This window comes from Hylaeus anthracinus, unplaced genomic scaffold (genome assembly GCF_026225885.1).
Source record: "Hylaeus anthracinus isolate JK02 unplaced genomic scaffold, UHH_iyHylAnth1.0_haploid 11989, whole genome shotgun sequence".
In the NCBI taxonomy this organism is placed as follows: Eukaryota; Metazoa; Arthropoda; class Insecta; order Hymenoptera; family Colletidae; genus Hylaeus; species Hylaeus anthracinus.
Window position 1 is genome coordinate 15,114,630 of NW_026534337.1, and position 27,590 is coordinate 15,142,219.

Sequence of the window (27,590 nt, forward strand, 5' to 3'; positions counted from 1 at the left end):
GACGTAACGCGACGCCGAAGGCGGTTTCCCGAGAAAATAGTGGCAATCAAACGGCAACGGCGAGGGTTAATTCCAATTAGTTTCCGAGCTTTGGTAGGTTAATTCGTGCCAGCGACGATCGGTAGGGTCGAAACGTGCACGGTAAGCAGGGCGTGATTTGTAAGGCCTCCTTGCATAATGACGGAAGAAGAACGAAGGGTTTGCGCGACAGGGGCTTGTTTCCTGACACGTGCTCAGACACGTGAGCGTTCGAAGCGCTTTCGACTGTGACACGCTGCAGCCCCCCCTGTCTGTCCAGCCTCTCCGTGGCCTGCTCGGAAGCGTGGCCTCGTTCTTTCCAAAAATTTAATGCTCATGAATAATTGATCCCGTCCAATCTCTCCTGAATCGCCTCGCACCCAGTACGAAGCGGTGCGTCGGATATTTTTTAAGTAACGCTCAACGGAACACGGTTACACGATTAAAAGTATCGACAAGTATTTGTGGGACGATCGCGACGAGCAAGAATGTCCTTCACCTTGCGTTGACGGGAGGGTTAGAAAAAAAAAAAAAAAATGATAGGATAGGGTGAATACGGTACCCGCTGGGACGGTTTGTCTCTGCAAGACTCCCGCGGGACCCCCGCGGTAGTTCCTGGAGCGCGGAGGCGGGCACGCATCTGTCGAATCTCCCGACGGATCTTCTGCAAGAGATCCTGCACGACACGCATTACACGCTACGCTGACGCCCTTCGCCCTGCGAATCGTCGTTACAATGTACACACACGCTGTATCGAGCCTGGCACTCGATCCAGTTAAATTCCACGATAAACTCCCGCGAGGACGCGGCAACGATCGGGGGTGGGGTGGTGGGGCGATGAAAAGATTTTAAAGAGGAACCGACGCCAGACGTCAATTTTGACGAAACGCGGAGTTTTACAGGAGTGAATAGGTACATTTCTGAGCCAGTGAACATTTGTGGAATGTTTCACAAAAATCGACGTCTGAAAGATCGCGATGTTTCTTGTGCTACATATTTCTATTCAGCGTGCCTCGCGCAACTAGGGCAAGTCGTGTCTCCTGTTTCCTTAAAGATAAAAAAGTATGTTGGTAAAATTTAAATATCACGCCTGGTCCATGGCTTGACTGTGTTCGAAAACAGAGCGTCGGGAAGACAAGCAACGATATGCGTTTCGCTTGGCACGTTTTCGTGTCGCTGAAAAATACACGAGTGCCTGAGAGTATGGGACAGTAAACTGTAACAACGGGCCACGCGAGTTGCGTGGCATACGTACCGAAGGGAGGGACATTTGCGGAGGGTCGACGGCGTGTATGTACACAGGCTTGTACGCGAAACACACGCAAGGGGGATGTAGCCAAGCATCGTTTCTGTCCCCAGCGGGACTGTCAGGGATACAGGAACGGCGGCTCCAGAGCCCCGAAGAACTCGAGCAACCCCCGGAGGGCAGAAACACATCAAAATCGAATTCACCAGATGTCCAGGAAAACGAATCTCCCTTCCCTTTCCTCGTGGAAAACGACGTTGCACTCGCTAACGACGTTGGGGCACGGCAACCACCCCCAAGGCGCAGATGCGTTTGCGGACGACGATTTAGGGGCCGAAAAGATTCGACTCTCGTCGCATCGTCTCAGGTGTTTGGCCCGTTGGGGACGGCGATGGAAACCGAGATTTCGGCGGGGACGAAACGTGTCGGGACTCGGAGCAAACCTGTGGGGTTCCTTTGGTTTCGGTTATTGGAAACGAATAGTCGACACCGCGATTCTATGACGGAGGTTTGATTACTTTCGAAAGCATTACTTACGCAATAGTTTCTCAGCGTTAAAATTAAATTAACTCTCGCCTCGATAACTTCAACACCTTCCTGCGCCACGTGACTTTGTACAGCTGAGATCTTGTACATTTCGAGTACACGTTTCGACGCGCACTGGGCTCGATATGCCGCCGATATTGTTGCTGGATTACCGAACTCCAGTTATACCATCCACTCGATCTCTTCCTCTCTGTTCCAGACACTTGTCATTCACGCCTAGCCGCACGATCCGCAACGCGCAGGTAGTACTCGCAACCCTCGATAGACAACTATGATACTGTGTATATAGTCTGCTTCGAACGTGAACTTACCCTTTCGATGAACTCTAGGAATTTTTCGGTGATCGTCGGGCACAGGTTAAACCTTTAACGAAATAAAAGGACGAGAGGGTTAGCAACCTTTGCTCGGGTGAAAAAAAATGCACACAACTAACTGTACGTATACGGAAATACGAGGTGGTTTATTATAATAATATTTATAATCATTATGCATCGCGGGCGGCGTGTCCCTCTTTCCCTCGCTTGGTGTTCGCGTTGCAATTACAATTACAAGACTTAATTCGGTGACAGAGCCCCCCATTCCACTTAACGTTCGCTCGCGCGCTTTCCGCAAAAAGACAATTTTTATTTACATCGATCGCCGCCTTAACAGTTACGGGTTACACATTCCTATTTATATTTATACTTTAATGATAATTAGTACAGCGTCTTTAAGTGTAGAATTACGCGTGTGTTCCTTGTCTGAACGTGTATATATAATATGTGTGTGTAACTGTTACAGCGTGTATCATACCGTACATGCACGTGTGTCTCTCGCATGTCGCGTGTGTTCGTGTGTACGAATCATCGAGTGTATAACAGCAGATATCTACAGGGTGTTCCTTAAAAGTAACGTCGAAAAGTAATCAACAGGGAGGGTATAATATTACACGATAGGACATTCGAAATTTTATACACAATAATATTAATAATAATATTTAATCGTTTTCACGTAATAATAATAATAAAATAGCACCGTCGGCGTTCACCGACGACCACAATAATAATCAAATATAATGATAAAGATAATAATGTCGACAACGACAACGATAACCGTGACGGAAACGAAGTTTAACGGTCGAGCGTCTTATCGTACGTATATCTTACAAAAACCGAACGGTACAAGATGCAAGGTCAACCTGGCGTCGCGACGACTTCTACCTTCTCGCCACTGGCAAAAGCCACGCGAGAACCGGAACAGAGTCGGAAGGCCTCCCCATCGGATCCGCGAGCAGCTCGATTTTTTTCTCGAAATCGCTCGATTTTTCGCTTAGGCCGACGGAAAGCAACGAAACTCGAACGGAACGTTAATTAAAACTCGTACTACCAGGCCAGCCCTTCGCTCTGCATCTGGTGCGGCTCCAGGAACCCACCCCCGCCGCCGCCGCCGCCACCTGGACCGCCACCATTCCCACCGGCACTGGGATTACCCTGTGCTCCACCTGAGAAATATCAAACCCATCGAATCGGTTCCGTTCGCATCGATCTACCGAGAAACGTGGGATACGAAGGCACAAAACAATCAAAGCGTTTCATTCGCGGACGGTCTACTTCGAGCTACAGGATGTTGATATTCGAGTCGGTCGTTACGAAAATGGCGAAAGTCCATCAAAAAAAAAAAAGAACACGTTTTCGCGAGCAGAGCTTAAAAAACTTGTCGATTTTGTCTGTAAAAAAATCTAAATGTCGAGGCAATATTCCTTTATGAGCGCGTCGACTTAAGTTCAGTTGTCAAAAAAAAAAAAAATATGAGACATGCAGTATAAAAATGGCGTTAATCCGCAAGGGATGATCTCGGACACGTAACACCGGTAAAATATGTCGGGTGCATCATTTGTAACTTAATCAAAGGCTAAAACCTTCTCCATTTCAAAACAAAAGAAGATGGACTCACTCCATGCTCGTAACGAACGCATTGACATCGATCTCTTAAAACAGACAAATGTTCCTTTTTCCTCAACGCCTCTCGTCGATGAACGACCGTATCTTCGACGATTGGCAAACATAACCGGGTCACGAGAGAAACAAAAAGAAACATTTCCCACGAAAATAGATTCTGTATTCGTAGATAAATATAGCCTTTCAAAAGGATCTGGTCGTACCTGAAGGTGCTAGGAACTCGCCGGGGCTACCGCCAGGAGGTGCAGGGGGCCCCTGTCCAGGAGGGCCCGTGAGAAATTCCGGAGGGCCGCCTCCCGCACCCGGAGGTGGATATTCCCCTGCCACCGCCACTGCGGCTGCCATACCCGCTAAACTCGCAGGGTCCAAACCTGTCAGAAACAGATTACGTACTATTCAGGGAGGATCGTATCCGGCTTGCTATCTCCGAACCCGGCTGTCATAATTATCGCGACCTATCCACCCGCTACGATGTTTATTACAGTCGCGATGGGAACCCGACAGACTCGATTTCAGTTAGCCGCGATTGCGAACGGATTTCAGGAACCGCCGTCGAAGATCTAACCATCTCCAAGTTCGAAACGCTTCTTCTCGCGCAAAGTTGCACGGCATGGAATATTCGAATATTATTTTCCCTCGGAATCGTGTTCAGATGGAATTCCAGAACTCACCAGGATTGCCCGGTCCACTGAAGGGCGGTCCGTGCGGATGAGGGGGCGGATGAGCACCGAAGTATTCGTGATGAAACGCCACGGGCCCGCCGTAACCGAATTCGAACTTCTCCGCGCCGAAATACGGGAAACCAGGCGGCGGTCCGTCCTCGCCGCCCAGAGCACCGGGATTCAGGTTCAGAGGGAAGCCCCTCATTTTTCTGGAACCGCCGAAGAACGGGCTCCTGCCCATCGACGTCAGTTGTTTTAACCTACGCTCCTTGCTCCTCTTGTTTTGAAACCAGACCTGCGCAAAACGGATACGATCCACTGCTTTCATTGAATTCACCCGCCTGAAAGGGATTACCCTCTAACTTGCTGTTTCACGTTCAAGTTTCGCTCACTTTTTGCCGCGAACATTGTGGACGGGAAAAAGGGCGCCAAGTAGCGCCGGGATTTACGACTCGTCGTTAAAAAAAGAATATTGCGCGTAGGTGCGAGGAAAGTCTGGTCGTTGGAACGACGACGAGTGCAGAGTACTCGAGATAATAGTTGGAATAGGGAACTAAAGAGTTCGTAAAAGTGCGTTTCAACTTGACGAAATGAATCGTATTTTCTTTGAAGTTACGCGCGTCCCGTTAACCACGCGACGCGAGCTTAGAGAAACAAGTGAATAATATGAACCTGTATCACTCTCATGGGCAAGCCAGTCTCTTTCGCCAACTGTTCCCTGATGTGCCTGGTGGGTTTCGGTGTCGACGAAAATGCCGACTTCAGAATCTCCAACTGTTTCGCCTTTATGGTCGTTCTCGGTCCTCGCCTCTTCGAGCCGGCACCGCCGTCGCCGCTACCACCGCCAGCGCCGCCATCAGGACTTTTGTTCTCCGTTTGGCTATCCCTCGTCTCGGGATCTCCGTCCAGGGAACCTTTGAGCAACCCAAACAAAGCTGTTTAACCCCGCGAATGGAACGACGAGTATAAGCGTTCGATAAACGGCTCGCCGTACTCGAATCCTCGAGTACTTTACGATTCAGTCTTATTTCATCCACCTTCTTGAGATTTCTTTCTCAAAAACTTCCAAGACCAAGGGACCAAGAGTTCGATGTCGAGATATCGAATTATTTACACGTTCCTCCTTCCATCGTGCTCGTAAGGGGATTTCCAGCGACAACGAGAGTCATCGGCTGAGCAAACAATCGCATTTTTTCGGCGAACGCGTTCCTAATAACATATACATGTACGCGCGGATAATATACATATCTCGGAATCTTGATCGGCCGGATCGAGGTAACAACAATCGGAGCCAATCCCCCGGAAGCGATGCGAAACCCCCATCGGATTACCCGTGGCTGCTCTTCGGTTGAAAGCTACACTCTATACCGTGTGTATGTGTCTGCCTGTGCATGCACGCACACGCATAGACACGCGCAGAATAGGGCCCCAACTCTTCACGATAATCTATATACCCGGGGAGGTCTTAACCACGGGACAAAGAAAATGTTTGGACAGTGTCACACCGCACTACAGGGGCCACCCTTCGCGAGGACACCCCTCTTTCCTCTCCCACTGGTCGCAGGAGATGGTTCTACCGAGTGTATAGCGTACCTCGAGAGAGGTAAAAGTGAGGGGTCATTGTTGCGCTCGCGATAAAAGAGCAGAAACGAATAATGGCCCATGGAAGACCTGACGCGCTTGGTAATTCGTAACGACGCTCCAGGTCAAGTCGACGAGTTTCCTCCCTCGCTCGAGGGCTCCACGGAAGGGCTCGACCGAGCACGATTAAGTCGTTAGCTGGTCTCAGTTGATCGACCAAATTCAGTTTGTCATCGAGCGAACAATGCTCTCTGATACACCTCTACAATAGTCGAGCTGTACAATCCCAGAAATAGAGTGGATAGCCCGACAGAGTTATCTCTACACTTACGAGTTTAACCATAGCAAGAAAATATGAAACCAAAATGGGTTCTCAGGAAACAAAACTCAAGACACATACCTTGATCCTCCGAGTCTTCTTGCTTGCAAGGGTCACTTCCAAGAGGTAGATCGCCGGCGTGCCCAACCGTTTGGTCGCCAGGACCAGCCGGGCCCAAATTGTGAGGCCCCAGGTGAGAACCCCCGACACCACTGTGATGATGATGAGCACTACCGTCCTCGTCCTCGTCTTCCGATCCCGAACCCATCAACGAGTCTCCTCCTGCCGAAAGGTTGGACGATTCTGCTCGTGAACGATTCGAACCGTGCGTTTTAATCACATCAATCATCGAATCATCGTTTTGGAAAAAGGCGCCAGTCACTTTTCCGTTCAATGATCCGTGCACATTATTATCTAATCGAATTTCGCCATTGTTCTCGCGACCATTCGCGAGAAAAATGAACGAGCTGCGCTTCGAAGTTGTAAGCAGAGACGAGCAAATGTTTCTTTGGACAATGATAAAATTCTGCTCATCTCTGACGCGCGGTTAACAAGATTTATGTTTTTTCGCATGCTCGACACGCGGGGAAAGGAACGAATTTCATGCCTACCGACGGCAAACTCGCAATACATCGCGAAACGAGACACGCTTAATCCTGAATAGGGACCCCAGCAACATGGACGACATCGAGTAAAGTTACAATCGTTGCTGAGAATTACTCGTGCAATGTAGTCAAAAAATGTCTTCGTAGAAAAATTACGTCGAATCCAGATGAACAAAATACCGAATCTCCGTTTCATTCACGGGAACATAATTTACTAGTAAATTTCTGGATGCTCCATGGGAAATTAGTTATTAAACGTGGCTGCAATTAAATGTCACCTTTGAGCATGCTCCCGACGGTGTCGCCCGCGATCCACGGATTCGATTTTTAAAAATTCCGATTATGGACTGCAACGACGGATTTTTTTACCGTGATACCGCGTGTTCAGCGATAAAAGGTGCGAAAAGTAATCGATAAATGGCCCTGATGAATCGACGTTGCGCGTAATTGCTGCGCTTTTCGCGTGCACCGCTGACGATCACCGGTAAATTCGACAACTGACAAATGACGGCTCGTTGATAGAGATTAATAGATGACTCGGATCGTACATGCTTATGTCAATCAAGCAAGTGTTCCGTACAGCCACCTTAAGCGGTGTACACATTTAAAGTTAGTATGTAGGTTAAGTTTATGTACTTTTCGTTTCTCGCGTCATTTAAAATTCCTGTTCATTCGTTAACATTTTCTCATGCGATTTGGCAAAAATATTGCTCGGAATATGTACGTTTAAATTATGTACTGCACTTTTGTATCAGATATTTTATATCGCCGGAAAGAAATTTCTAAATGTTAATCCTTTTTGGAGCCACCAAAGTGACGCGGCCGTACCCATTACTTGTTTTGACAGGGATTAATGTCGAAAACATGGCGAAATAACCAGATGTCAGGATGCCTGATCGTCGAAACGAGTAATCGTCGTCTTCTGGTGCATGCTTTGCGTAAGAGACGGACGATGTTCCCTTCGAACGTCTTCAGAAACACAGTTGGAACCGCAATAAGTTTCCGGGTGCGAGTCGTGTCATCTTGGGAAACGATATTGACGTTTCACCGGCATTACAGTTAGCTTTACGGAGGGTCTCGAAACACGTTGATTACGACGGTGATACCGAGTAGAAAAAGGTCGCGGTTTAGACGAGCGTTTCCTCAATGGGACTCCGTTCGAATTGCAATGATCGATGGGGTAAACCGACCACGGAACGTTAAGGACATTATCGTGGACGGCTGCGAAGATTGATATTTCTGTGTCATCGAACAAGTTCCTTTTTTAAACAAATGATCGGTAGTGGTCCGCATAAATCGTAATGTTTATATTCGTACGAGCATTCGAAGACCAACCACTAATATCGAATCGCGATGGTTCCGACGGTCTCCCGACAAAGCAAGCTTCTCCTTCCAAAGATAATCGCGAGGTCCAGCCATCGAGACATCAGAACGATTATGACGCCTTCGTCCAGTCCGAGATGGTCTGACGCGCGTGGACCTCGCTTCTCGAAGACGAAGGCTCCTACCCTCCCCTCTTCAAGGAGAAAACGAAAAAGAAACGAGTTGTCGGACGTTTTGCGGTTTCGACGTCGGCATCGAAGCGACAAAAGGTTCGCCCCTGCCTAACGACCTTTCGGTTTTCGTTTCACGGCTTACACACGAGCGAGGCCCTCGTGAAACCGAGCTGCCTCCCCCCCTCCCCTCTCTCTCTCTCTCTCTCTCCCACGTATTTTCCACTCCTTCGTTGCGTATCTCTGTCGACTAGTGGCGGACGGGTGCTGGTACACGCACCATGTTTTCACAGCTTGTCGTTCGACCGGGGGTAAAACCCCCGTGAAAAACCCACCACCCCCCCAGACCCCTCTTTTTTAGAACGATCCTGACTCCGTGAAATCTCGGGCGTCGAACGCGTTGAACTGTGATCCCCCGAATCTCCTAGCCGTCCAAATTCCCCGCCGTCGTCCCTCCGCCATCGAAACAATGAAAAATCCCGACGTTTGGGGTTTGTTTTTCTTAGAAGACATGGTATTTTTTTTTTTTCAACGTGGATGTATGTATATGCATACGAAATCATATGTTATTTTAGAATGTTTCCAGAGGGTTGAGGTTCACGCAATCTCGGCATTGAACTGCATTCGATGTCGTTTTAAGAGCAAAAGTTGTCTTCCTCCAAATCCAATTCGAGACACGGATGACGAATTATTATAATTAGTACCGAAAACAGACGGTAAGTCACGGTACCCGCAAGGTTATTCTTACAGAGACTTCGTTCCCTATGAAAACAGCATATACGAGAACAGTATTCGGTGAAGAGTTAAATTCCACGTAACCTACCTATCGAATAATCGCGATCGGTAAAAGTTGGGTTCTCCAAATCCAATTGGAACGAACGAGACGCGAACGACGATTATCCCTTTCTCTCACCGTCCTTTCCCCGCGATGGATAACAAGGGACAATGACACTTGTTAACTCACCATGATGACCGTGCACGTGATGCGTGTCCGGCAGCGGCTTGCCCGACAGGTAGTCCTGCTTGCAGACGAATTTGTTGTCGTCCAGGACGTAGAGCTCCTCTCCCGTGCTCATCTGCTTCCGACACACCAGGCAGGTGAAGCAATTCAGATGGAAAACCTTGTCCCTCGCCTTCCTCACGAGATCCTGAGGGCTTATCCCTTGGAGGCAACCGCCGCACTTCGTGCCGTATCGCCTGGAACCGACCAACAACAACCCGTGAACAAGGTGAAACGGCCAGCCATAGACAGAGTTTTTAAATTTATCCGCGGCAGCGCCGAAAGGCTGGTATAACGAGCGTGAGGGGTCTCCACGGGGGCTTTCGAGCGCCTAGTGATTAATCGCGCCGAGTGGTTTTCCCGCCAAGAGTTCCGCGCCTCCTGAATTCCTGCTTCTCGAGAGCGCCTCGCGTTTCTTTCTCTCGGTGTTGCGTAACCAATCGCGCCTGCACGACGTGCTACGGCTCGACAAGTTGGAAACGAGCCGGCAACGTTATTACAGAACTTTATCGCGTTTGACTGAGCGGGATCAGGTCGACGCTATATATTTTTTCGACGGAGGAAAATAAATTTTAAAGCAGGGCTCGTCGAGACGTTGAGGTTTACAAGGAGGATACGTCGAAAGCTTTCGAGTTACGAAATTTTATTCAGTATAAGGCGATTCCTTCAAACCGATGCGCCGAGAAAGTTTTGCAACAACATAGACAGCGGTTCTTACACCGCCGACGCTCGAAACGATCGCGAAGACGTGGGTACGCGTCGGCTGTCGACTCCTCGCGGACGGGACGAAAAGGAAAGTCAATGTTGTACGACGACGACGTTTATTGGCCTCGGAACTTACAAGTGCTGTCATTAAGCCGTGCGTCTCGCAAACGTCGATAAAAGAAATACAGCGCTTTTAAAGAGATGGGACTTTAACGTCCCAATAGAGCATAAAAAGTTAAAACCCTTCGGTGGTGTAACGGTGCGCCTCGCGGTTACTGGCTATCGCGGACCGTTCGATATTCTCCTGGCTGCGTCTCACTTGTTAATTTCGAAGGTTCTTCTTTTCCTTCGCCGTATCGCTCGCTTTGTCGTAAAGTGCTCCCATTCCCTAGGGAACCGATGGAGATAATTGAATCGGAGTTAGAGATGAGTCGCTTCAAAGAAATTCGTTTCTGGAATGCCACGACGAGCTCCGCGGAGATTGCACAAGCGAGGGATCGAGTGTTGCACTAAATATGCAAGCATTCCTACGTGTAGAAACCAATTGCAACATCTAATCGCGTCTTAGGAGGATGTGCTCGTAGCGCAGTCACTCTAGACTGACAGAAAGGGGCCATTGGGAACCAGTCGCTGTCAAACTGATTTTTCGACCATTCGTAAAACTTGTAAAAGTTCCGTCAAATTTGAGGATGCGATACTTTGCACCACATCGTACCGAAAACGATTTCTTCTTCGATCACGGCGGAATGGATGATTATTAAATTTCCAAAGAAAAATCTGCGTACGCGTCCAGCTCCTCCGTGCGCGGCTCGCGCGTGCTAATAAATCTAACCAAAACGATTCCTCTATCCGATCCTCCCGCGGCTGTATTATTACGGAAGCATCGGAGCCATATACTTCCAGCTAGCAATTCCGATCGCTTTAATTACAGGAATCACGCGATTAATTATAGGAATTACCGCGGTCCCTTAGGGCTGCTGCCTTTCGAAAGTAAATATATCTCAATTGATGCCTGCTTCCTCTCGCGCTGCACTTCTGACGTCCCTGGTCGCGCATTCAAATTCCCTGTGCACGCGGCCAGGCGTGACCCGTCCCGTTGGTGCAAGGAAGTGCAAGGAGCGCGGGGGATGCACGGCACGTGGTACGTGCCAGAAACAGAAAGCTTTCTTTTTCAATCAAACGAACGACCTATGTAACTCTTTAGAAAACCAAAGAGCCGTCTAATCGAGGAAACGCGTCGTCCATTCTTCGAATAAAATTTCGCTCGTCTCGGGTGACCCGATTCGCGACACGAGGTCGCTATTATTTTATTGCGATCGCGTTCAGCCGACGGAAACATGCGTCCAACCTGACCCGCGACCCACATTACGCCTATGTCGCGAATTCTTCGTCGGGGGGAATCGAAAGCTGCGTCGAAGACAGGAAAAGTTCGACACTGAAACGAGTTCGCATCCGTTTCCTTTCAACGACGAGTCGTCATCGACGTGTTCAAACGATTCTGTCCATAACGTCACAGGTGCATAGACACCGTGGAGAGAGTCATCCGAATGGAGCGTTCCCCTCGGAAGGCGTTCTTCTCAGCTGCCAACGATAGCCATCGTCCGAGACGATTTGTTTGTTTAGAAAAGAAGGTCGAAACAAAGGGAACGAAAGCGAAAAAGAATGCTACAAACTACCGAGGATTCCCTTTATCGATCGACACGGTCATCTATAACTATTACGCTTAGTACTTACGCGGGGCATCCTATAATCAACCGGCACACTTTTTCAAACTATTCATCAAGCTGTCCAAATTAGCAGTGGTACACGCAGTTCCTAACAATCTTCTCACGGAAGCAGAAGCCGGAGATATTTCTTGACCGGCGGTCATTACGCTGCCAGGCCTCCCTTTCTCTCCTCCCCACCCGTTGCTCGTTCGCTCTCTTACTCTCTACCTCGTTTCGATCCCGCGTACCAATCCCTCTGGCCCGATTACAGGAATTATTTAATTAATTATAGCAATTAGTCAACTTCCACGAATTCATACGTCACCAAACACCACGTCCTCGTCCACGGGCCTCCGTTCGTCGTCTCGATCACGTTCCCCTCGCGGGTCCCCCTTATTTTCGCTGGACGCGCGTCCGTGCCCCCGTGTACGCTATTTTCTCTTTTTAAGGGAGCAGCCGCGTCAGCTCCTTCCTTCCTCGTGGAAAAAAAAGGAAACGGAGGCTGGCCGTAAAGATCATTAATAGAAAGGCTTACGTGGTGCTTTTTCGTGTGTGAGAAAACGACGGCCGCGGGGAACGGGGCCAGGAGGGAGGAGGAAGGGCTGAAGAAGGGGGTGTGGACTTCGGGCTCCCTTAAAGAGAAGAGCGTAAAGAGGCACACAGGAATTCTGGCCGTGTAGCAAGAAATATAGGACAGCCGGCCCCGAATGGAAAAAAAAGGGGGTGGGTCCGAGGCACGATTTGCCACGGACCCTGGGAGTTTATGTGTGCGGTGCGTGCTGGTTCCACGAGGTCCCGTAGACGATCCCGACTCGCGTCTCTCTCCACGTTGAACCTGTCCGTCGCGACGGCGATCGTTATTCCCTTCGGTATCGGCCGCCCGTTTCTTCGCTTTTCGATCGATTCAGGGAAACGGCACCTGCTCGAGCGACTCGACGATTACTTTGCTGAAATTGCAATTTATTTCTCATTTTTCGCTATTGCAATTATCACGAATAAATTCATGGTAACGTCGAGCTGTTTTTAATTCTCGATGGAGCTGAACGATCTTGGGTGCCGAAAAGGGTCAGCTTCACTTTCGTCTCTATTTCACTCTACTTCGATTCTCTTTCACTTTCGTCTCAGAAACCTCTAAAATCGAGAACCTAGTGTCTTTGCGATGCGGGAGCCGTGCCCCGCTGAATTGCTAAAATACCACACCGCGTGGTGGAGCGATGACTCGGCTCGGGGGTCAACTCGCGGCGCCCGCGACGTCCACCTTGACCTATTGCAGAAACTTTAATTACCGTTCAATTCATTATTTCTCTGTAAACACTCGACCGCCACCGCCGCCACCTGCTTCGCCTTCCCCTGTTAACTGCCATCGGCGCACATGCGCGGACGTCTCGGACCCGCCGATAAAGGAAATAAACACCCGTGATATTATTCGCAAGGCGGGAGTCTAATTAACGGAATCCAATTAGCGGCGCGAGCGGGAGTGCTCGCTTCCGCAGTCGACCGATTCGCTATTCTGTTCGTCGTGGTCGGTGGTTGCGTTTTCCCGACGTTTTTCCTTTCTCCGGAATCAAGAATTCCCCAATTCCTGTTATTTTATTCCTCGCGATTCCATCTTGAAATTCTGCGGAATATTAAAAGTGAAATAACGTTCCCCGTGGTGAAAATACAACATCTTTAGCTAAACAAATGGGAAGTGTACGCACGAGTTTCAAATAGATGCGAGAAGAAATATAAAAATTAAACTTACACGTTCGCGTCGAAACGAGCCGCGTCTCTTTCGTCGGTTATCGAGACGAGTTTTGAGCGGGCGCCGATTAATTCGTGAAATATCGACGATTATGGTCGAAGGGGTGAACGCATGCTTGCGAAACGATTCATAACAGTTATGCTAATGTTCCCGACTGGTCGCGTAACGCCGTTCGCATAAAATCTTGGGTGCCGCGACAGCGACGACTGAACTTGGTCGAATTCGAACCGTTCCTTTTCGCCTTTGCCCTCATTCTTCGTCGAACTTTCTCGATATCCACTGCTCGTTTATTATCACTTTCCCCGTGTATCGATTCGCGGGTAGGGAACATCGCGGCGAGAAGGCAGATGGCGGCCAAACGTAACTTGGGCAAAATTTCGGTTAACCGAGATCAAGGATGAGCGTTTATTCGATATGAATCGGTCGATACGCTGGTGTATTCATGTTCGGGTAAATCAGATATACGTCAGTATCATGATCGAATGCTTTACGAAGACAGAGACAAGTTGACTAACGAGTCTGATCGGTAACGGTGGGATCTTGACAACTTTTCACCTCTGCATAGTACAAAAATGTTAACGTTCATTGAATGAGACAGGAAATGATACATTTCGATCGATGTAAGAAAAATATACTCTTGTTCCTGTTAATTCCCATAATTAGCATATATACCCTTAATAGAAAAAAGCGTTTCAGTTATCTATACAAACATGACAAACCAAACTTGACCAACCTGTCAAAACGAACCAGATGTCGTCGATGTTTATTTCGCGTCGGGTTTAGCACGCGTGCCACTTAATTGCCATCGTTGTATATAAATACTGCACACGTCGCCGCACTGGCGCCATTAAAGACCGAAGGGCTAACTTCCACAGTATCTCGACCAAGTTCCGATAAAAATCCAAGTTACTCGAAGACTCCAGCTGCTGGGACACCCCTGGCAATTAGCGCCAGTTCCTGTCGCCAGAGATGGGCAATAAATTAAACGAAAAAAAGGAATTCTCCAAGAAGGGACACACCGACGTATGACCTACGGCACATGGGAGCGAGCTCTCCGTGTCGTGGCGCAAAAGTCAGTGGTTGGCAAAAACGTTCCCCGTACGAATATACGCATCGCGATACATACATAATATTGCCGAACCTTCCTGGAAGGAAAACAACTCGGTGGCTCTCTCGCTCTCTCGTATCCCGTTTCTCTGTCTGTACGACCGCGCCGGCCCCGTCACGCCCAACAAACTTCTCCTACGGCTCGTAGCGGGCGTCACGGCGCATTTATAATGTTTCCACGTTCGAGTTTCGACGGGTCTACTCTCGAGGAGGCCAGCGCCGCGGGTGGAAAGCAAGGACAATGGACCCTCGTCGGCGCCCTTTCGAGCCCGCCGAGAAAAGCCTCGCCGATCTATGATTGCCTTCGATCGTTTCGCTTTGATTTCCGTGCCGTGTTCATCGCGTCTGGACCGAGTCTTTGTTTTCTCCGTTGGTACTCGAATTCTTCGCGACAGACACACCTCGAACCTCCAAACAAGCTAGATGAAACTCGTTGCAATTAATTGGGATTTATCGATAACGATCCAGACTTTGAGCGCACGAGAGTGACCATCCTAGTCGCCGATTCACTTTTCGCCAATCGTCAGTTTATGGGAGTCGAAGAACGATCGAGCATATAGATCGCAAGGGGTTAAGAAGCGCTGATCTGGATGACAATTTTTCCTACCCCTGCGTTTGACGAACGACTGTGCCCCTAACTCTATTCTCGACTCGTACTCGCTAGCCTCGCATCTTCGCGTCATGGTGGCACACCGTAGTCATCCCCCTGGCCCTCCAGTTAATGTTTTCATCGGCGTATTTCGACGACGGCGCGGCCCGTATTTTAAGGTAATAATTTTGGACGGGTGCGCGCACCGAACGGGCCATCGACCGCAAGCCAACGGCAGTCGAGGCGGCGTCGAAACGGGGACATCGGTCCTTTTGATCCTTGGACCCTTTCGGGGGGCCCCCACGGGCCATTATCGACCTTTAAGGACCTTGCTGCGACTCGTAGAGCCGGTTACCATAACCGCGCGTACCGTTCTCTTTCTACCGATACCTCGGACCTCCCGGAGGTGTTACAGTATTCCCAACAGCGATTCGCTGAAAGAAGGGGACACGGGGCTGTTCGTTCCGACTCGAGAAACGACATCGATAGATTCGTCGCGTCGTGGGAATCGATTCCACCCGCCCCTTGCCGCGGTTCTTCCACTTCGACGGAACGTTTCGCTACGGACAGTTTCGGTTCGTTCGTCTCGCCCGAACGGTCGCCACGACCGTTGTATTTATATGAAAAAGTCGTCAAAAGTAAAGATAACAAAATTCGTTAGGAAAAATGGAAGAATTTAGTCCAGATAGGAAATTTTTTCAATTACGAACAGCATCTTTCATTGCTAATGCTTCCTAATGCTTGCTAATATTTCCACGATTTGTGTAACGGGAGAGGTGACGACTATAATTCACAGAACGGTCTAATGAATTTTTCAACGGAGTGATATGCAAAGTGGCTCGTAAAGTATACAACACGTTCGTTATACGCTCGTTCGTGTAAGTATCAAAGAGACCCACTTTAAAGATCCTCCCCACTTTCCGCTTGTTCACGAGCCTTAGCTACAAAGGGGATCGTTCATCGCTTCCAGAAGTCACGAAAGAAAAACGTAGCTCCGTCGAGGCGAGAGGTAAACTGTATTCGCGAAGAACCGATGTGTAAACGCGAACGTGCTTGATCAAGGGTTATCCCTTTGGGGATGGCGTGAATACTCTTTGATCGTTTGCACCGCATTTGAACCATCAATATCGAACCAGAACGTGAAAGACGCGCAACGCGGTGCATCGAAGGGTTGAATCAACAAGATTGTAGCTCTCTCTCCGCTCCTACTAATTTTTCTCGCGCTACGAATATCGAGGCTCGTTCTTCCTTGGTTCGTTGCGTTCGTCACACATTTTTTCCTAATCACGACGTCGCAACACGGACTCGTAGTCTTCGGTTCGTTACGCGTTGGTTAACGGATACAATGTCGCTTGCTTTGTGCTCGGGAAAAAATGATGCGAGAAAAAACAGGGATAAAATTGAGCCAGAGCTTTGAAACTCCAAGGGACGAGACACGTTCGCGCGTTTTCAGCTTCTTCTTCGATCCGTGGCCGTAATTAATTTAAGTGACTCGCTGCTGCTTTTTCGCGCAGACTTCTTTGCCCCACCGGGCTCTAGAATCACGGTAGAAATCGCCAAGCGAACGTTGCGGACGAAGCGTAGCCTCTGGTAGCCGATCTTCACGCTCCAGGAGTCGGTTTCTTGCGCGAATGTCAAGGTCCCCCGACGATCCCTCGCGATTTGGGTTATTGTACCAACGAGAACTTCCCGCGAAAGCGAGAACGAAAAGTTTCAGCGGATACGACTCCGCGGCGCAACGGTCGTTTACTACAAAACGCTCGCCAAAACTCACTTTTTCCTTTTTTTTTTTTAAAACAAGGCAATTTCAATTTTCAAAGAGAACGGCGACTTTCGCACAGCAAACGAATGGTGATATTCTCAAAATACCGTGAAAGTGGCCGAAGTTAAATTAGTAGACAAACGAATGAATTCTAAATACCACCCGTCTGTGGTTTATCATCGAGGCCATCCCATTGAATAGAAATGAAAGTAATGGGAACAGAGAATGCAAAGAGAAGCGGAGAAAGTGCAATAGCTAAGAAATAAGTCCAATGTACATCGAAAATTGTGAACTTTAAAACAGATAATTAATAACGATCTCTCTATCTATTCGTGCATCTAATATTTCAGCCTATTTTGTTTTTTTTTTTTTAAATTCCCGACAACTAAGCACCGCGATGATACTTTCTTCTCCGCTCTACGACCGGAAACAACTTGGAAACTGGTTACGCGCGCCATTTTTTTTTCTACTTTCTTTCACATGCCTGCAATTATCCGTTACACTCGATCAACGCGGTCGTAACGAGTCGCCGCTGGCGGTTTTTCGAACCTGGACTATCGACTTCTCCGCGTTATAAATATTTGGTACGAGCCCCATAGTTTGTCGAGCAACGATGTTCTAACCTGGTCTATGCGAACGACGTTTTCCAGCGAGGATCACCGACTTTTTGTGGACACCGTGATTCGCAAGAAGCAAATAAGAGTCAATCGTTCCTCGATTGGTTCCGTTTGATGTTTTATTCCGTTTTTTGATCGGAGTATACAGGGTCTTTGAAGGTATGCGATTCGTGATCGGTGGTCCTGGTTCCAGTGAAGCGCCACACCGTGTGCTGGACTCTTTTTTTTTCTCTCGACGTTGCTCCATTAATTAATGTCCCGTTTCTTGCACGATTTATGCTAAAAAGTTCAAGTCAAGGGTAGCGCCAGGGAACCAGGTCCCTGTGATAAATGCCTACTTAATTTTTCCATTTTTTTCGCGCGATCGTCGCAAGAAACGCGTCGCGAAGTGGCGACAAATCGATTCGGTAGTTCGCGGATCACGCAAAGCGCCGATTCCTCATAAATCGTAACCGTTCATTTTAATTTAAGAAGCTTTACGTTTTCCGCGTGCCCCCGCTGCGGGACAGACTGATGACCGTAAAGTGTCACCGACGATACCGCAAAGCGTTTCACGACAGAATCGGCGCGATGGAACGAGAGATTTTTGCTCGGAACCTTATCGAGCGTAAACAACGCCGTGGAAAATGTCAAGGCCTCCTTTCCATTCGTCCATTGCACGACGGTGAAAAAGAAAAAAAATCCATCAAACGACAAATGTCGCGGCGATTGTCTGCTAATGCATCGATCGTAAATGTCTCGATTTCCCCTGGTGTTGACTGACTGGTAGCACTAATGCCGTGTGTCGCCGCGAGTTTATCTAATTACGCCACCGGGAAACGATTCTTAGCGAAGATAAGAGGTGCTTTCTGTTTTAAAAACGCGAAAAAATAGTAACCGCCGCTTGTCAAACAACGACCCATCAATTATCGTCTAGTTTTGTCTGTCAACGAGCCACAGCGAAACAGACAGCGGTACAAGTTGTTCCGATAAATCGCCAATAGTATGCCGATTTAGTTATTCGAGTGGAACTGTTTTTATGCTGCGACGTCTAGGATTGTAATCCAATCTAATTGCGTGTACAAATAAGTGACTAACGATTTTGCCGGCGCGATCGAAATAGCCTCAACCGTACCGATCGCCGTCGAACAGGCAATCGGTTTCAGAAGAAATTCGTACGATATAATGTTACTGGGTCTATAGAAATTCTTTCTTTCTCGCATTTTTTTTTTATATTTTCTTTACGCTACACGTCATACCACTTATACTTTTGTTTTAGATCACACCCCATTTAAGGTTTCAAATATTTTCATAAATTGAATTTATTTGGTTTGCAGGTTTTAACTAGTTCCGAAATGAAAGGGTCAGACTGACAGCTCAAAACAGCCGGTCGGGTATATGTGGAACAATTATCAGAATAGCTAGAGGATCACTTGTTGAAATGACGTTTTATGCGTGTACATGGGAAGGAAGTTTTCATCCCTGAAATTAGATTCAGTCTGTTTCACAGTCCAGAAACGTTAACCCAATTGATTCAAATGGCGAAATACATCCGCTCCACTGTTTGGACAGAGCTGTTTTCAGAAATCGGAATTCCTGGCTACTCGTTAGCAACACTTCGACTGTTTTGCTACAAAGCTTAAATTTAGAGACCTTCTATGCTAGTTCGTAGCACAATCGCGGGATAACGAAAAGAACGTCAAGTACCTGAAGAAGTCCTCTCTGCAGAAAAGTTTGGCCTCCCTGGAGAAGCACTTGTCCTGCAACGTGATTCTGCAATCGAAGCAGCGAACGCACTCGATGTGCCACGCTCGGTCCAAAACATTCAGCAGGTACTGATCCATAATTGGTTTGTCGCATCCTGCACATGACAGGAGCATCGCCAATCCGCGTCTCCCTGCTGCGAAAAGAAAGAGAGCATTCGTGAATAATCGAGTGGTAACGGGATCAGGTTCGAATTTTAATAACAAACAACCGCCCGCCCGTTTAGTCCCATTTTCCTCGTGCCAGTTTGCGTTTCCGTCCCATTTCGAATCCCACGCAGGTGAAAAATATCGGTTAAAGCGCAAACGTCGAGAAGGCGGTAGACGAAACGCGCCCTCCCCCGCGACTCGACGAGGCGTTTTAATTTTCTGCGCGTTCAAACGCGCCCCTGCTCGCACGTCATCGCGCCGAGAAGCGAGCGAGGAACGCGACAAAATTCTGCCACACCGAATATTCCAGATATTTGTTTGACAGACAAAACCGACGCTCGTGCATTTTCAAATTTCAAACGTTTCATCGTTGCGATTATCCCCACTGACTGGCACGAAGCGTTTATAATATACATACAAAAGCAATTGTTCGTGTTATCGACCGCGTTGAACGACGAAACAAAATATAAAGTGTAAGGCGTACAAGTAATTTAACAGTTGAATAACTTACTTCTGGAAAGGATTCGGACAACGAACAAGGACGTTTAAGTAAATGAACGAGTTAAGCCGTGCCAGTATTGCTAGCCGTTTGTGTGTTTGCTTTCAAAGCACGCAAACAGCAGTGCTAGCCTTTTAATTTAAATTTACCGTGAACCACGAGGGAAGCCACGAGGATTAAATTATCCATTCTTCGGTGGGGACGCGTGATTAGTCGAGCGAGCGTCGCGACGCTCATCGGCGGAACAATTAGAAGCCCGGTTAAACAGAGAACAGAACACGTGCTCGACCACTTTGAAACATTCTCGATTAACAATCAGATTCCAATTTGAAAGAAAAATCTCGACCGCGCTTGGCCGTGGCGGAGCACGTGCATAACGAACACACGCATTGTGCTGGAACTTTTTGTAATTCAAACGGTTTGATTACCGTGGAGTCCACCGAACTATGCGGAACAGAGAAACCGAGGCGCGAGCGTAAAAGTGCACAACAATGCGACTTCCCCGCTGTTAGTGTCGAAGCAACCGCGGCCCGATCAACCCGGGAAAAATGGGGCCGGCTTTTTCGAACGATTCAAAACAAATAGAACTTCCACCTGTCAAACGGTGATATAGTTAAATTTAATCCTGGTGTTCCGTGCGAGCGCATTTCATCGTAAACGATCCTCGAGAAGACGCTACTTTTCCCAAACTATTTTATACATGGGATATTTGGACTGTTTAAAGGAGAATCTTGGCATTTTGTTCCAACGAATTTAATAAATGCTACTTGGAAGTCGATTGTTCCATTAATTGATTGTCAATAATCGACCATTTCGCGAGTGCATTTTCACGAAATGGGCTCGATACCGTTCGACGAGCTGCTTCGGTAATTATAGTCGGTTGTCGATTAACATTCGTGGCCGAGTTTGCCCTTTGGTACGCTTTTCTTGCTCCCGTCTTCCTCCCGCCGACCATCTACGCGTCGCTCTTTTCTCTCTGTCTCTCACCCGACCTCTGACTTCTTTTTTCGCCATTGCTGAACCCTCTAGGGTTCACTCCTCTCTTTTTTTCGCGGTTTCCGCCAATGGGCGGAGTTCTTCCCCTGCTGGCAGGATTGTCAACCTAGCAACCCTTCTCCCACCCTTAAGGTCTGACCTTGCGCATCTCATCTCCCTCCGTTCTGCGGGAGGGCGAGAAGAAAAAGGAGAAACTCGACCCCGACCATCCCGTAGTTACCTCAAGATTTAAATCGTTCCACGCGAAATCGACTCACGAGTATAATTCCTACAGCGAAATTGACTTCACAGTGAATATTCCGTGTTTCTCGAAAAAGGAAAAAAAATGCACGCATTCGCGTTGGACACGATTACGGTAGAATTGAAGCAAGTATCATGTGTTTCGAATAGAGTCAATGAAGTTGAAGTTATCAATCATGAACCCGTACGAGGGAACTAATACCGACGAAAGTATGTACGGCCATCTGCTTGTAATAGCAACTTATGGTCCTATATTTAGCCGCCATTGTTCTAATTATATTTTCATCCTTGTATTCTAGTGTGCTCGATGCGTCCGCTACTGTTTTTGTCGTTCTTCAAAGTTCCCATCAACGAATGACGGAAAGCGCGATACAATGAAAATCATGTTTATAAAGTCCACCCGAGGTGGGACAGGTCCGAGGAGATAACGTTATCAGAAATACGTTCCCTAACGCGGTTGACCTTTCATTTCCGAAATCTAATACAGTTGGCCATTTTCACGGGTGAAACGGACGCGAAGAAGACGCCGGGAAATGGAGGGAAGATTTTCTTAACTCTCCCAAACCAGATTAGGACGAGGTCTACGCGAGACGAATGCCTGGACTGACCGACGAAAACGGCTCGATTAATCCGATTCGTTTCTGCAAAGTGTGTGCGACGAGTGCCACCCTTTGCCCGGAACCACTTTGCCGACTTAATAACGATTCGAAAATTTCACAAAGCGCAATTTCGTGAAATATAATTTCGCGTAGAATTGTACGTGGGAAATTCGATTGCGCGGGCCGATGTTCATTCCCTTTGCATTCAACGCTTGAAATTAGTCCGCCTCCCTCCCCCCCCCCTCCTCCCTCCAAAAATATTCCCTTTCAATTATAACGGAAAAGTACGAAATTGGAGAATGATATTCAACAAAGCGTTCAAATCGAGTCGAAACGATTAACGTTAATCTTAATCTAATTGAAAAGCCATGCGTGCGGTATTCTATCTATCCCGGTAGCTAGTTTTACTTCTAGGGTCAGTCGAAACAGAGACCACAGAAGATTCCAAGGTTTAATTAAAGCTTTTACGTCGTCTGCAATTTCGTGTGTAACGAAGAAGAAAGTATAGAATATGTAACATTGTCGCGCTGTAATTAATAAGACCACGGGATGAATAAGCAATACGAGACGATTGGGTCTGCGGGTATCCCACGAAGTCAAACATTAACCGATACCTTCACTGTCAATGTTTTTCTTCGAGCCACCCTTTGAGATACGTTCATACGCTTCCTAAAAACTCTTTCGCGGTTTAAATTTCCACGTTGCCACGGTCGATGTCTTCGAAGAATAAAAACAAAGAATGTACCGTCGTTAATGAAATGCCAGGAGCGCGATTTAATTCTCGGTGCTTTAAGAATTTTAGAGGTTGATCGGGCTAATTAACGAGAACGGGGGGGAAAAAAGAGGGAATAAACGAAACACGTTAAGCGGGGAATTGCTGGCGATTTACAGCCGATGACGACACGTAAACGCAGACGTTGAACCAAGTAAAATTTTTTTATTATTGCGCATCGGTGCACAACGTACGAGCGGGGTTACCAACCGTACGGTTTTCGAGGTGATAAAACCAAAAGATGAGCAAGAATCTTATCTGGAAGAGAATATCGTACAACAAATAAAAAAAAATATACGTTACTCGACCGACAGAAATTATAATTTAAATTACAGTATAAAAAACGTTGCGAATAAATCGTTATACGACGTTTTTATTTATCATTTGTTGCACGAATAAACTTTCTGGATCTGCATCATTATTTTCCATCAAATAATGTCACGTATATTTTTCTTTATGTTTCAAGTAAGGTAACCCTAAATGCATTCCGCGTGAGCTTTCCGTCGGTACGATTCTCCACCACGATTGCAGTTGTAAGTTCGACTTTTCCATATTTAGCATAAGCGTATTAAGTCGTTTTGTCGATGTTATATTCCTTATCGCCATTGAAAACATTTTAACGTGACATAACTTGCCTCAGAGATTCAAATCTATTCCCCTATACAACGTCTCTTTATACATTGAACATTCGTCGTGGAAATCGTTATATTCGAGACATTACAAATCGGTTCCTCCGTGTGACGTTAACGAAAGCCATGCATAAACGTCGAGACTCGAGTAATATGTTCTCGTCTGATCACTGGGTACGTCTTTCCACGCAAAAAGGCTACAAGTGCCTAGACGTCGGATAATCGACTGCGTGGATAATCCGATCCGCGGTTCGCGCATCCGCGAAGATGACGATTTCCTCGGATCGCTAGTTCGTTACGCGCAATGACGCGTATTTCGACGCGTGTTCAACCCTGTCCGAGGCGAATTCATCCTCGTTAGATCGGTACCGCGGGACGATCCATCACCGTGTAAAAAAGAAGACGCATTCTTATGACGTCCAAATTACAGTACGATCAATCACGATAAAGGAACGAACGGGGTTCTTACCGTACGCAAAAAAGTTTTCGAGAAACCGTTCCTCTGACACCCCGCGGAAAATTTCGTGAGAAAGGAAAACCCTTGATTCTTTCAGTGTCGACTAACTCACTGGCACGACCGAAATCAGTTTTACCGTTTACATAGACTTAGTATGCTAACAAATAAATGATTAGGTGTCGCATCGTGAATCGACGAAAGGAATAGAAGGATTGATTAATTAATGTGTCGGAATAGTTCACTTACCTATGTTACAGGCTTGTGTGACGGGCAGGGGTGCGCAGCAAGGCCCGCCGAGGGTCGCGACCCTTATCCGGGGGGTTCCAACCCCCCCGGGGCCCCCTCCCCCGCCCCCGGCGCCCCCGTAGCCCTCCACTTCCCCAGCCGCGACTGCGGCCACCCCTGCCCCCACTCTCTCGCCGGGCCCGGGACCACCACCAGGCCCACCTTCCACGGGCCCGTATCGGCCGAACGGTCCCGAGGGCCCCAGTGCACCCACTTTTACTGCGGTGTTATCCCAACGGCCGTTAAATTGCACTTCTCACACTTCCCCCCGTCGGCTGCCAGTTTTTTTCGTCTCCCACGCACTCGGTATTTCGACAATTTCAGTCCTGTTTTCTCTGTATCTGTCTATCTATTTTCCCTCTGTGTCTCCCTCTGTACACGTTTCCTTTCACTCGATGTTCGACCTCTCTCTATCTCCGTTCTCCTCTCGCGAGCTGTCCAAAATCGCTTTCTTTCCCACTGGTCCCTCCCGTAGGTGTTTCGAGGATACTCTAACTAATCACTCGGATTCCAGCTACCACCGGGTACCCGATGCTCCCGGCACCGTTTCTCGACCTCGTGTTTCTCAGCTGATAGGCCAGTACCGTCGGCACATCGTGACCCCTTATCTCAAGATCGTTCCTGGATTCTAGACACTCCGCGGTGGATCATGGCGGCGATGAGACCGGTATCGCGGCAGATCTCTCAGACGCGACGTGCGCGTCCACGCGACGGGACGCATCAAGATCCCCTCGTGTTCACCCTTGCGACTTCGATCGTTCGATCTTGCCGATTTCGACTCGGAGGTCAAAATTCTTATCGCGTACTGGAAAATGAGAGTACCAGTTTACCGTTTTGGTAACGAGCACTTGGGCGATCCCCGAGTTTTATCGAGACACGAGAGTCGAGTGTCGACGACGAAGGACGACCCAGAACCCGTGGGACGACACTGTGCGCTCCGATAAGCGACACACGAGCGAGGAACGCGGCGATTCCCGAGCACGCTCGCCTCGAGTTCGCCAGCCAACTGGCTGCACCTGTGACAGCCGCGAGGGCCCCCCTCTACCACGACGAGACGTCGCGCGCCTCGCTGAAATGGGCTACGCCCATTGGCCACGACCACGGCGCGGGACCTTCCGCGCTCCCCACCGATTGGACGCTGGGAGCCCGCTCGGGCGTAGCCAACCCCGTGCGCCGCAGACATGGCCGTGGAATGGCTGCGGGATCTCTCGTCGCGAACGGAACGCTTCTGTCGTTGCTACTGCTTCTCCGCTTGCTTCTGCTGCCGTGTGTTGTTGCTCGAAATAGCCTGGCCGCCTGATTCTCCTCGTCTCCGACGCGCTATCGATCCCCCTTCGGCGTATACCGAACGGAAGAGTGCCTCGCGAAATGCCACAGGTTTCAGGGAATCTTCGCCTCTCACGCTCGCGAAATATTCCTCCTCCCTCCTCGCCCTTTTCCGCTACGTTCGCCGAATCCCACTCTCGACCGCGCGACTACGGCTCCCTTTCCATCTTTTTGCCTCCTCCCCACCCCCTCTTTTTCCTTCTCGCGGTGGTTCTTCGATTCCCCCTTTCTCTCTTGCTCCGTTATCCTCGCCGATAGCACACCGATACTTGTGTGCGCGATGTGTACATGTGGACGTACGCGCCCTCTGTTCGACTCGCGAGACATAACCTTATCGCGAGGCTCGTTTTGTGACGGAGGCGTGTACCGAGGCGACGCGTTGCTTTCTATCGATTAAGGACCTCTTCGCACTATTGTTCGACGATTTTAGGGACCGATGTCCCGTTCGACTTTTTCTTCTTAAGCTTAAACCACCCGGCTACCGTCAACGTTGTTCCAAGGGAATCGTAAGTCTATGGACGATTAGTGTTGTTTCCGCGAAACGGATGGAGAACGATTGGTTAATTCCCCCGTTACGTTTTGGATTCTAGGTATAAACTTCGAGGAGCTGGGAAGATTAGATTTTCTTTTGCTCTCGTAGGCTTCGATTCTCAACAATTTATATCGATTTATAATATCCTAAATCTTATACAAAATCTAGCCGGCGCCGAACTCCGAAACGCGTAACGTGCAAAAAAAATTTAACGGTTGCCCGCGTGCCACCATAATTAGCCGTAAACAAGTGGCTTCTATAAATTACATCGTGGACTGGTTAAGCTTATTACGAGGGTCGACCGTAGACTACTGAAAAGCTGTCAAGGTTATTATAGGGTCCTGTGAAAAATCGACCGCCACTTAGATGTGTCAATTTGTAACGGGGCGCCCCGAGTAAGTATAGTCCCGTACCATCCTTCTCTATCTTCCTTTCGCGTAACTGTACCCCTTCACGCATAGACCAACGACCCAGGTCGCTATCTCTTTTGTCATTCCAAAAATTAATTACCAAAAGCTACCGTGGCGGTGAGGTACGAGCTGAAATTCGTACGACTACTCGCAGTTCATCCCCATGTTATTATCGTTATCGGAGTACTTTTCCATTCGATGCATCCCGTTATTATTGTTCCATAAATCTTTTCGACGGTGGCAGATACACACTCGGAGTTTCGTAATCATGAGAATCCCCGAGGCTCGAATTCTTTGCACGTTTTATTCGCAACTCGACCAGTAGTAAATCGTGTCACGCCAACTGTTAAGAGCCAATAAAACGCGGTAATACGCAATAACTGTACGAGAATTAATTAAGAAAGAATTGATGCCTATGCGCAAATCAGATTCTACTTGACCTCTAAATATTTCGCCTATAGCGTGTTCAAATGGTTCGAACGGGTGGGGTGAGTAGCTGACTGACTTTACGAGGAAACAAAAATTTATTCGAGGCTCGCACATGCTCGGAAAAATAAATAAAAAGAACGCGTTAATCGAGAAACATGAATTCGTTTTGTGGTACAGGGAGACTGTTGGTGGTCGAAATTATAATGAATCGAACATGAAGTTTCCCATCGATGAAAGAAATACGTCCAGTTTTCCTACTACCGACATCGCGATTATACTTGCAATAAAAAGAAGACAAGGTACAATTTCTCTAGCCATAAGAAATTCACGATCCTGGATCGATAGCCGTTTTTAAAATAAATCACTGAATGAATATTTAGAAACTTACGAAGAATTTGTAATTATCGAACCGACGAAATTCAGCGCATCTACCTAACGCATCAGTTTCTTTTTTCTTGACTGACGTGACGATCGTACCTGCAGCAACGGAAAATATATGTCGCAGGTACGACAGCCTATTCGCTTCAACGTAGTGGCCGAGCCATTATTATTCCATAGCTAGCTCGACGAAACGATAAATGAGAAAATGAACGTCGCCTGCCAGTTACGATCTTTGGTAATTATTATTGGTTTTCCAACGATTTAGTTAATTTATCTTTCGAGATGGAGCAAAGAAGTCGTAAACGCGTAATTGGAACGCTCTATTTAAAATATGACCTATAATTTCGTAGTTATATCAATTTTGGTTTCTCTATTACCTTCATATTGTTTTTTATTTCACAATGGTAAAGAAACATATATGAGTTTGTATGCTAATTGTTGTAGACGAAGGTAAGGAAGGTAACGAGTCGTTCTATGAATAGGTATTTTCACTGTGTCTGACCATG

General features: G+C 47.9%; 1 protein-coding gene across 3 annotated transcripts; it reads right to left on the reverse strand.

The window, feature by feature from the left end:
* Positions 1-2,257: 2,257 nt before the first annotated feature.
* On the reverse strand, positions 2,258-25,001 carry LOC128887490 (LIM/homeobox protein Lhx1). 3 transcript variants are annotated; one of them, XM_054143459.1, is made up of 8 exons: positions 23,968-25,001; positions 19,324-19,516; positions 9,372-9,604; positions 6,391-6,591; positions 5,082-5,323; positions 4,419-4,704; positions 3,951-4,139; positions 2,258-3,290 (listed from the first exon to the last, which is right to left on the reverse strand). In XM_054143459.1, the coding sequence occupies exons 2-8, from the start codon at positions 19,494-19,496 to the stop codon at positions 3,172-3,174; spliced, it is 1,443 nt and encodes a 480-aa protein (XP_053999434.1). In that variant the 5' UTR covers positions 19,497-19,516; positions 23,968-25,001; the 3' UTR covers positions 2,258-3,171. The 3 variants fall into 3 exon arrangements, with proteins under 3 accessions (XP_053999434.1, XP_053999433.1, XP_053999432.1); XM_054143458.1 differs by having other exon boundaries at positions 3,951-4,118; positions 6,391-6,612; XM_054143457.1 differs by having other exon boundaries at positions 6,391-6,612.
* Positions 25,002-27,590: the final 2,589 nt, after the last annotated feature.

Excerpts from the sequence above, each read along its gene's own strand:
- LOC128887490 (XM_054143457.1), bottom strand. The coding sequence starts at position 19,496 with ATGCTCCTGTCATGTGCAGGATGCGACAAACCAATTATGGATCAGTAC. Across the intron at positions 9,605-19,323 it reads TGCAGAGAGGACTTCTTCAG|GCGATACGGCACGAAGTGCG; the intron begins GTACTTGACGTT and ends GGTCGGTTCCAG. Across the intron at positions 3,291-3,950 it reads CGAGTTCCTAGCACCTTCAG|GTGGAGCACAGGGTAATCCC; the intron begins GTACGACCAGAT and ends GATATTTCTCAG.